At 33.5% G+C, this 12,088-nt stretch overlaps 1 protein-coding gene across 1 annotated transcript in view; it reads left to right on the top strand.

Annotated features, from left to right (window-relative positions):
* LOC127850894 (myosin-11-like) overlaps positions 1–12,088 on the top strand; it is a 160,915-nt gene that overhangs the window by 72,003 nt on the left and 76,824 nt on the right. The window contains exons 14-15 of the mRNA XM_052384285.1: positions 5,107–5,280; positions 8,178–8,228. Coding sequence (XP_052240245.1) covers positions 5,107–5,280; positions 8,178–8,228 — 225 coding nt within the window. The remainder of the gene's footprint in view (positions 1–5,106; positions 5,281–8,177; positions 8,229–12,088) is intronic.

Below are 12,088 nucleotides of genomic sequence, written 5' to 3'. Positions count from 1 at the left end.
ATAGTGTTGTCCATGATGCAGACTGCACTGGCTGTACAATCTAGCCTAGGCAGAAAGTGCTGTCCCTGATGCAGACTGCACTGACTGTACAATCTAGCCTAGGCAGAAAGTGCTGTCCCTGATGCAGACTGCACTGACTGTACAATCTAGCCAGGACAGAAAGTGCTGTCCCTGATGCAGACTGCACTGACTGTACAATCTAGCCTAGGCAGAAAGTGTTGTCCCTGATGCAGACTGCACTGACTGTACAATCTAGCCTGGGCAGAAAGTGCTGTCCCTGATGCAGACTGCACTGACTGTACAATCCAGCCTAGACAGAAAGTGCTGTCCCTGATGCAGACTGCACTGACTGTACAATCTAGCCTAGACAGAAAGTGCTGTCCCTGATGCAGACTGCACTGACTGTACACTCTAGCTTAGGCAGAAAGTGCTGTCCCTGACAATCTAGCCTGGGCAGAAAGTGCTGTCCCTGATGCAGACTGCACTGACTGTACACTCTAGCCTAGGCAGAAAGTGCTGTCCCTGATGCAGACTGCACTGACTGTACAATCCAGCCTAGGCAGAAAGTGTTGTCCCTGATGCAGACTGCACTGACTGTACAATCCAGCCTAGACAGAAAGTGTTGTCCCTGATGCAGACTGCACTGACTGTACAATCTAGCCTAGGCAGAAAGTGTCGTCCCTGATGCAGACTGCGCTAATTGTACAATACAAATGGTTCAAAGGAATAAATTGTATAAAAGTCTGGTCATCTGTGGATATTATAAGAAAATAATAATCTCAAATTAATTTTTGAGACACAATGTAAACAAATAAAAATTAATGGAATAATAGTTTCATAAAGTATCTTAAATGAAAAATGTCTTAATTATTATATTTGAAGTTGTAAAATCAATCAAAAAAAGTACATTCGATGTTTGAAAAACAGGAGCGACACAAAAGAAATCTATAGAATAGCTTGGGTAAATGGTAATTCAGAAAACTAATTGTATTTGCATTGACATTTAATCGTTTTTCAAAATTTAATTTGCTATTCTCAAAAGAAAAGCCACAACATTAGTTTAATAATTTGCATTCAATAATGATGGCCTTTAGATTGCCCCATTTATATTTGGTTAAGTTATTGATGTTTTACAATCAATCTTTATTGGCAATTGTGCTTGAGAAAATGATAAGATCTTTTGACAAATAGGAAATGCCGTGATAATCTTTTTAAATGCCCACTGTCAACATTGTGTTATAATGGGACAGACGTGTGTTTTGCTGGATCATAATGAAATGTTATTTAGAAATTTAGTACAAAGATTATAATAGGAACAAAGAAGGAATGAAGCAAATGATAAAAGTGCTGAAAGGATAATTAATATTAAGATAAATTAATGTGATGTGTTGATCATGTATGTAGTAATAGATCGGTAAACCATTAAAAATGTTGACATTTACACAGCCAGAAATTATATGTCAAAGTTAAATAGCCAGTTCTGTAGTAGCAGGCAAAAAACATACACATTTATATACATGTAATACATGTATATAACTCCAATTAAACAAAACAATTAGAGTGAAAATAGACATTAAGCATAATATACAGCTGTTTTTGAAATGTTGGTTAATACAGTGTTCATCATTTTGTCGTTCACTTTACATTGATTATGCAGTAAGTCAACATTTTATTAAAAGGTGTATTTAAAATATGTATTTTTATGAATTATAATAAATGTAACCGTCTTATGAGCTATAATTCAGGTATAAATATTAGCTTTGTTAGAATAGAAAATGAACAAGTAAACAAACCAAAAAATAATGACAGGAATCAAGATGGAAAAAAAGTGATGCCATATGATGAGTATGAGTTTCAAAATGGATTATGATACTTTTTACTGGCATTAAATGTGTGGCGCTTAAAATTATCTTGGACCTTGAAGTGACTAAAGAATGGCTGTCCAAATAGTGCAATACATGGATCTTAGGAATGCCATTGATGTGAATCCTCCTTCGTATCACTATGTACCATATAAGGTAATGCACATATCACAATGTGCTATATTAGGTATTGTGCATATCACATGTGCCATATAAGGTAATGCGTATATCACAATGTGCCATATAAGGTATAATGCATATCAATTTGTGCCATATAAGGTAACCAGTATTGTGCAGATCACACATGTCATATAAGGCAATGCGCATATCACATGTGCCATATAAGGTATTGTTCATATCACATGTGCCATATAAGGTATGTGCATATCACATGTGCCATATAAGCTATTGTGCATATCACATGTGCCATATAAAGTAATGCACATATCACAATGTGCTATATTAATATTAGGTATTGTGCATATCACATGTGCCATATAAGGTAATGCGTATATCACAATGTGCTATATAAGGTAATGCACACATCACTTTAGGCAATTAAAGGTAATGCTCATATCATTATGTTCTATAAAAGATAATGCGCATCATTAATGTGCATCAAGTACAGGATCAATTCTGCCTTATTTAATTCGCGTCAACAACATTTTTGGAGATGGAGAAAGCAACAGCAGACATGTCTGCAACATTTTGTTGCAATTTAGTACCATGCTTCTATATTTTACTAAAAGTAAGCGTTTAAATGAAACTCAGCTTCAGATATAATAATTTTAGTCTCTGGTCTGAACAACTCATCAGTCTCATAAGAAAAGCTGGCTTAAGTTGGTGATTTCATTGATTTGTACTGTTAGTGTAAAAGTTGATAGAGGCATACAACTAGTGTTACCACTATAGATAATTCCACCTGTGATTTTCATTGAAAGAGTGTATTATATGTTTGCAATGATTTGTATTGCACATGTCTTAGCAATATGAAACTTGAGCTTCTGTTGATCATGTACACATAAACAGACTTATAATTATTTCAGATATTGAAGCCTGATTTCTTAGTTTCTGAACTAGTTTCTGAACTTATTATACCCCCATTACAATTGGTAATGGGGGCTATATAGGAGTCACTTTGTAGGTCGGTCAGTCTGTCCCGAAATTTCATCCGATCTTCACCAAACTTGGTCAGAAGTTGTATCTAGACGATGTCTAGGTCAAGTTTGAATATGGGTCATGCAAGGTCAAAAACTAGGTCAGGGGGTCACTTAATGTGTAAAAACTGAAAGTTTGTCCAGACCATAACTATGTCATTTATTGTTAGATTTTAAAATGACTTGGTTCATTTGTTCACCTTCATGGGACGGTGTGAAAAAAGTATGTGGATATCTCAAAGGTCAAGGTCACACTTGGAGTTCAAAGGTCATATGCTTGTCCGGGCCATAACTTTGACATTTATTGAGAGATTTTAACATCATTTGGCAAATTTGTTCACCATCATTGGACAGTGTGTTGCGCGAAAGAATTACGTCAATATCTCGAAGGTCACACTTTGAGTTCAACGATCATAAATGAGCTTGTCTGGGCCATAACTATGTCGTTCATTGTAAGATTTTAACATCATTTGGCACATTTGTTCACCATCATTGGACGGTGTGTTGCGCAAAAAAATTATGTCAATATCTCCAAGGTCAAGGTAACACTTTAAGTTCAAAGGTCAAAAATGGCCATAAATGAGCTTGTCTGGGCCATAACTATGTTGTTCATTGTGAGAATTTAAAATCATTTGGCACATTTGTTCACCATCATTGGACAGTGTGTTGCGCGAAAGAATTACATAGATATCTCCAAGGTCAAGGTCACACTTTCAGTTCCAAAGTAAAAAATCGCCATAAATGAGCTTGTCCTGGCCATAACTATGTCGTTCATTGTGAGATTTTAAAATCATTTGGCGCATTTGTTCACCGTCATTAGACGGTGTGTTGCACGAAAGAATAACGTCGATATCTCCAAGGTCAAGGTAACACTTTTAGTTCAAAGTTAAAAAATGGCCATAAATGAGCTTGTCCGGGCCATAACTATGTCGTTTATTGTGAGATTTTAAAATCATTCGGCTCTTTTATTCACCATCATTGGACAGTGTGTCGTGCGAAAAAATTAGGTCAATATCTCCAAGGTCAAGGTCACACTTTTAGTTCAAAGGTCAAAAATGGCAATAAACTGATCTTGTCTGGGCCATAACTATGTCATTCATTGTGAGATTTAAAAATGACTATACATTAATTTTCACAATCATGGGACAACATGTCATTTGAAAGAATTCAAGAGTTTAGAGGTCAAAAAGGCTATAAATGATAATGGCATAATAATTCTTAAAAATCGCCATAAATTAGATTTTCTAATTGTTTTGTGAAAACATCATGCAAAAAAGTCTGTGTCAATGCGGCATGTGGGGGTATATGTCACGTCTGTGAAAAAGCTCTAGTTTTGTAACAGCTTTTGAGGTGTGTGTGTACTAATCTATTGTTTTGTATGTGTTTCATTGCAGTGAATGGAATAATACATGTTATTGTCCTTACATATTTTATGTTAAATGTTTTATTAGCAGGAATGGTGCCATATAAAGTTTGTTGTGTTACTGCTTAATTAACCATTAGCTTAAGCACTTTTTTTTTCAGAAAGATGATGTGCTGCATCTATTGCCATCTATATAGCTATAATTAAACAATATAATATTAGCAAACATTTTAGACAGGAGTAGACAACTTATGGCATTGATAAGACCTTACCATAATGGCAGTTATAGTAACTTTAATTCAAAGCTACTACATGATTATTCAAGTAAGAGGAGTACATGGTGATATCAAATATGCGTAGTAGATGCAGATAGGACTTTATAGCACTGAGATGGCAATTTATTAGTTGTTAGCTGTTTGTTACAAGCCAGCCATCCATAGATGTTTCACACTGAAGCCAAAGTTTGGAAAACCCACAGATCAACAGGTACAAACAACTCTGACCAGTGTCATGTGTAAAATGGTAGTTTAATTTAAATAAGAACAGTTGATGTGGTGTGTGATTTTGAAAGAATGTTAAATAGGTCATCTTCATTTGTACCTCCACATTTGTGGGTTTTTCCAAAATTTAGCGCATTCCAGAATGATGTATTTTCGTTAATATTGTTAAATAGATGAATAAAAGCTTTTAATTACCAAGTCGTCGCTAATGTTTCCAACTATAGGAACAGCTAAAGCTTCTTCAAGAGCAGCTGGCAGAATATGAAACAAAGGCTCGGGAAAGTTATGAGGAAAATGAGCAGCTTAAAGCTCGCGTCATCGAAATGCAACTGCGAGAACCCACACGGGAAAATGTTGATATAACACACCTTTCAGATACCGATGAACGATTGTCTGACGTAGGTTTAAAGGAGACACAACGCACCCCCACTGAAAATTTTGTCATCCCCACTTTTTTGTTGAGGACTCTCAGATGGTTGGGTTACAAATAATATACCCTGACCACTAGATACGTTAAAAGGGACCTTTTCACAGATTTGGGCATGTATTGAAGTTTTTCATTTAATGGTTTAAATTGATAAATGTAGACTTTGGAACAAAATAGCTAATGTAAAAACAAGAATACAATTTAAGAAAGCAAAAAAGTAATCCTAAAGTGGTCTTGAACCAAGGACCCTTTGGGTAAAATTCTAGCACTTAAACCACGATCTTAGCATGCTGGGAAATTTGTCGTCTGCTAAAATGTCGTCTGCAGAATTTCTAAAATTAGCATTTTCTTCTATTTTTTTCAAAGAATACTATCATAATAGCAAACAGTTTGGATCCTGATGAGACGCCACGTTTTGTGGCGTCTCATCTGGATCCAAACTGTTTGCAAAGGCCTTTAAAATTCGGTTCCCGCACGGAAAGGGTTAAACCACTATTTTGCTAATACAGAAAGTGGTGTATTTTCCAATTTATTACGAGATGAAGTCCTTGTAGTGCCAAAAAATATATAAAAAAACAACAGAACTATCAAAATTATTCATTTGTTTTGTGTTTGTAACTGCTTTATCATTTTACGGTTTTAAATCGTCGAAAGATGCATATACTGCATATTTTAGAGCATGGTTAATGTTCAGTATTACTGTTTTATCACAAATATCATAACTACAATGATAATCTGTGAATCTGAAACAATTATTTTTGATTTTGTCAATTTACCTAAACACGAAAAGGTCCCTTTAAAACATTAAACAAAAATTGTTTCCACTTGTACTTACCTCACCTACCTTAATTTTTCTTTTCAACATGGTGTTAGTGTTCAAAACTATGTGCTGCTCATGATCATGTTTCTTCATTTTATCACATTGGCTGAATTTAATTTTTACATATCAAGAAATAATATTTCTTTGTAGGCATTTGCTAGATACAAACTAATCTAAGCAAAGAGTAACTTGTGTGTCATAAAAAATAATGAACACTATCTTTTTATCATGTAATACCTACTTTGTTATATGTAAGTGGAAACAAGCTTTTGTTTGTTTGCCTAAGTGTTCCAAATGGACAGGTTGCAAGTAATATTTACCAACACAAACCAAAATTCCTTAAACACCTGTTTTGCACAATAAACTGTTGCTGCAAATTGTATTAAACTTATTTATTTGATGTTTTATTTTATTACTGTGATTCAAATTTTGTAGGGTTGTGTTCTTATGTTTATGAATGTTTTTTTAAACCTTATGTACATGTTTGTAAAATACATATATGGATGTGTTAAATAAGCTGTTTTATTGTGCTAACATGATTCAGTAAAGTTTTTTTTGGTTTGGCCTAACACTGCTTTGTCAACTTTACATTTAATTTTTTCACTAATCATAACTCCACTTAAACAACTTAACCCTTTGCATGCTGGAAAATTTGTCAGCTGCTAAAATGTTGTCTGCTGAATTTCTAAAATAAGCATTTTCTTCGATTTTTTTCAAAGAATACTATCAGAATAGCAAACAGTTTGGATCCTGATGAGACGCCGCGTTCTATGGCGTCTCATCTGGATCCAAACTGTTTGCAAAGACCTTCAAAATCCGGTTCCAGCACTTAAAGGGTTAAATAAGAAAGCCATGAAATTATAAGAACATTGATATTGTCCTTCCACTGGACCTTCACTCTGCTTTGCTAATCAAAAACATAATGACCATGGTATAATAACACAAACTAACGTAAAAATTAAGTTAAAAATTTACTCATCTTTATGATCATGCGAAATACTTATAATATATGCAATCAACATTAATTAGAAATAATAAATTAAAATTAATCGTTACTAAAGTATTAATATTTTTTGTACTTGCATAACAATAATGCTTCTTCAAATATACACTTTATTGTAATATACTGCTGTATGTCTATAATTTATTTCATGTGTACAACGTAGCATGAATCGGAGGTTTGCCTGTTAACCTAGTAATAATTACCAAATACAAACACATGAATACAAATATATTTAACATGACTTGTTTAATGATTTCAAAAAGCGGATTTAGAAATCATCATGTTCAGGGGTAATATGAAAATCATACGTACCAATGGCAAAACCTATCAGCTTAATGAATGTAGATTCATATTTCATTTTTTTAAGACAATAAAAGTGCTGATTGTAACTTGAAACATGCTAAAAAAGTAAAAAGTTTTGTTTCAAGTTTTTTTCTTGTATAATTAAGTATTATGAGAAAATAGGTTTAATTATTTTAGTAACTACCAGTACATTGGGTAAATCAGATTTATCAGATTTTGACACATTTTACCTCCCTTTGTTTGTAAGATAATGTCTTATGAACACAGAATGAGTGTTTCTTTTGCAATAACTAGATTTTATTTGCAGGTGAAGGGTTGGTGATACATGTGTGTTAAGAAAATTGATTTCTGTTTACTTTTCACTACTTACGGGTAAAAAGTCACAGTGGTGTTTGTATTTTTTTCTTAATTGTTACGAATGTTATTGCAAGATAAAATGCTTTTCCTTTCATCATTTCATTTGTTCCAATAGTCGAAAAAGCCTTAAGTGATCAGATACTAGCTTTTAAGTTACATAGTTATATAATTATATATATACTATACTTAACAGTAAATAGTTATTTGTTCCTTGTGATAAGTTGAGTTCCAAATAAAGTCTATAAGCAAAACATTTAAAAGGCAATCAAATTTATCTCCCTTGTGTAAGAATATCAATTTGAAAGAAAGTTATCTAATTGTCGCACTTTTGTAGAAATAGACTGTTAATCATACTTATTTTAAAACAAGTGAGATATTGTTTCAGGGTAAATCAATTGGAGAGATTTCTGGGGCAGAGGATGAGGCGTCCAGACAGGTAAATACATAGTTATCTCCCATGTCTTACTGTATAATGTCATGTTAAAGACAGAGTTGTCTCCTTTGAATGGGATTTGGCCATTTCATTTTTCAAACAAATAAAAAATATTGAATTATAAGAATTAAATAGTATTTTACTGCATTTCATTGGCCAATCAATTGTCAGTAAAAAAACAAACAAATGTATGCATTAACGTCATTAGTATTAATGCAAATTAAGCTAACAATTTCCCAGCAGTTCATGCACTGATAAAATGCAGAAAAATAATGTTTAATTCTTAAATAATATATGTCTGTAAAGATATTGACCAGGTTTGCATTTGTAAAGAACCTGTTTACATATTGAACAATATCACATTTTGTGAATTGTTGACACAGTTTTCTAATTTTCTAAAAATGTTTATTTAATGCTTTTTATATGATGTTTATAGGGAAAAATAAGTGATATAAATGTGATAATTCACTGTTTCTAACCGAGTTATATAACAGTGACAATTATAGATAAATTTTTTAATAGATTTAGTTTTTGATGTCATAAAGTCATTATTCCAGAGAAATTATCAAATTATACTCTTTAAATGTTAATTAACGGTGGAAAATGGATTTCATAAAAAGAAAATATGTTGGATTTTGGTAGATTATCAGTCACCTCTGATGATAGAAAATATTATTTTCACTAATCGCTGTGTCTCTTTCTCTGATCACTCCTGAATTAAAATTGATATATTATCTTCTAAACTCAACAAGTATACGCTATGTATATTAACAAGGGAAATGACATTATTATTGCTAGTAATATATAGACAATTATTTTTTAAGAATTGAATAGCATTTACTTCTTTGCAATATAACTGTTCATGCACTCAGAGGGCAAAGAGAGTGGTAATAGTACAACGGGTGAGTGAATGTCAGTGGATGTTAGCCTCTTTTAATTGTGTTCTCTTTTATATAAATTTAGGTTTTGACTTTTGTTCCAAAAGTATTACACACTTTTTCAACACAAAATTATATATTATTTCCAGTGTGGAATGTGTATTTTCTGTATTTGTGTTTCATAGTTGAATTTCTGTAGTTTTTAGAAACATGTTTTTTTCAATTTTACTTTTCAGTGTTGTATGTATATAATAATCTTTTTGTTGCAATTGAGCTTCAACAATGGTAGGTTCTTACCGAGCTGTCCAAATCCAGGCTGACAAAAGCGGCTGAATGACATGAGGGTCAAGGGTTGGGCAATCGGTCACGTGCCATAAATAATGCACCTTGTGCTATAAGTGAAGTTCCCCATGTTAGTGCATAGTGCAAATTGATTTGTTTTTTTAATCACCTCTGAAACACTCTGAAAGTTATATTTTTTGTCCAGTCAGGAAGAGTCTCTCTTGCGCAATAAGATCTTGTCATGATAAGCAGCATTGGACTGACAGAAATAAGATGCATTTTATAGGGACATCCATCCCAGAAGATTGGAGTATCAGATCTCTCAGACAAGTTTTATTTTACTAGAATATTGATTGTGCTTTCATTGATCTTTTCTTTAATGGTTGATGATGTTGTTGGTTAATTGTTTTGACCATAAGAAAGAGAGTACCAAAAAGAAAGTCCACTTCTTAAAGCTGACCATGCAGGGACTACAAATTCATTGATAAAATGTGAGTTCAATGCCTGAACTAGCCTCTTGATTTGTGTGGAGATTGCTTGTGAAATTATTTCTACTACCATTCATGAAACACTGTAACTCCAATATAATGCGGATGACGGGGTCCAAGCCACGCAAAAGCGTTATAAACGGATCCGCGTTATAAGTTTTGAGCTCATTTATTGCAGGGGGCTATAAAAACAGGTGGCTATAAAACAGGTCCTGTGTATTACCATGCTGTGTTGTCATCCGAAAATACATGCATATAAACCAAATCGTATCGATAACAATATACATACCGCTTTTCTAATGTGCACATTAATCCGATAATCCAATAAAGTTACATCACTTAAAAAAATAATAATCTTGAACATTTATGACGATAAATATGTTTACGAATTTCGTAAACACAACTATATGCATACGCCATTTTTCAGAAGTGTAAAGAGAACAGTGAATTATGGGGCAGAGCTTTTATTGGACAAGCGAATTTAAATTTAGATTGAATGCAATACGATACATGTACAAATTGCGTCATACGCCGTCATGCAATAAACGTGCTTTTCGGGGACTTTCTGATACCGGGCAAAAATGAAAGTGAATCTCTGCTAACAATTACACTGCGTTAGCATGTAATGAAATCGTCTGGATTATTTAATTAAAGTCTCGTACACGAACTGAATTAAATGACTAAATACTAAAATGATAATGAAATGACAGAAAAACTTGTTTTATACTGTGGGCAGTATATTTCAAAGCTGCTCCTTTAATTAATATAAAGTCAAACTGCAATCAAATAAAAGTAAGAAGGTTTTTATCGTTGTGAATAACTTAAATTTTATAATTATCTCGCTTGCACTTACCTTAATGAAATTAGCGCACCGAACCGCTCTGATAGGGAATACATGTGATAAACACTGACTCGCGAGTTTTCACACCTTTATTGACATTACACAACAGATTAACACCAATTAGCTGTCGGGTGGCGTTTAACCTCCAATCGATTAAAATCAGTTAAACGGACGGATAAAGCAATCAAGCTGTGATCGCCGCCTTCTTTGAATTTTCAGAAAATTTATGAAGTTGCATATCATGGATTTGAATCAGAAATGGAAGGTTGGAGAAAAAACGGGATCCAAGCACCCCCCGCGTTATATTGGACACAGCGTTATAAAGGACCGCACTATATTGGAGTTACAGTGTACCGCCTTCCTTCTCTGATTTTAGGAAAGTTGTCTGTTACTTGCAAAAGTGTGTGCATTAACCCTTTCCCCATGAGAAGCAAATGGAAAATGACTTTTGCAACTTGCATAAAACCAGAACAGCCTGCGAGTAAATGACACAGTCTGTTCAGGTTTTATGCTGTTTGCTGCTCATTAGTATCTTTAGGTTGGAAATGAAGCCTTGAAAACTTTATTCTAGTATAGAAATGTTTTAATTTGATAAGATATTTTAAAGGGACTATAAACGCATCAAAGTGCATTTATAAGGGGTAAAGGGTTATAGGTATTGGTTATCCAGTTAACCCAGGAAAAGTGTCCTTGGGCCAACATAAAAATAAAAGCCTTTGGTTATCAATTTAGTAAAAAGATTAAGGGACTACACAAAATGGTTGTATCAAGCCATCATGTTTTGTCTTCTTAAATATAAAGTCTCCCGAATGTTACATTATTAAGACATTGTTTCATTTGAAAAAGTCAACAGCAGAGTGAGTGACATACAAATCCTGTTGTAACCACCAGTGTGTCTGTTTGTTATGAACTGATTGTCTGCAAATGCTATGAAAATTTGTTTGAATGCATGGTATGTCCCAATATGTCTTTTACTTTCCCTTAATAATGACAACTTAGTCTGGGTGTCAATATGGCTTTAAAAATACATGATGAAATTCAAAAGCATTATTAGGTAAATTTCTGCAAATAGGAACAAATCAAGTTATTTATTTAAGTGTGTTTGGAAAACAGCCCCCACAGGAAACTGCAATAAATGGCCTCTATGTTACATGCATGATTAGATTCTCTGACTGGTTTCATGTTTTTCCATAAAAATGAGCATATGTTTCCTGTAATAAATCTGTGTCATCAGAGGCTTATTATAATTACTGTTCAAACATTGGACTGGTTTCCAAGAAAGTTGATCACGATTATACTGTAGTTTTCCCCTTTCGGTTGTCTGCTGATAACTGAGAGAAAACAAGAATTTCTGTGTTTGGTGATGGATTTCCA

Source organism: Dreissena polymorpha, chromosome 11 (assembly GCF_020536995.1).
Source record: "Dreissena polymorpha isolate Duluth1 chromosome 11, UMN_Dpol_1.0, whole genome shotgun sequence".
In the NCBI taxonomy this organism is placed as follows: Eukaryota; Metazoa; Mollusca; class Bivalvia; order Myida; family Dreissenidae; genus Dreissena; species Dreissena polymorpha.
Note: the sequence above shows the minus strand (reverse complement) of the source record. Positions and strands in the feature narration are given on the sequence as shown.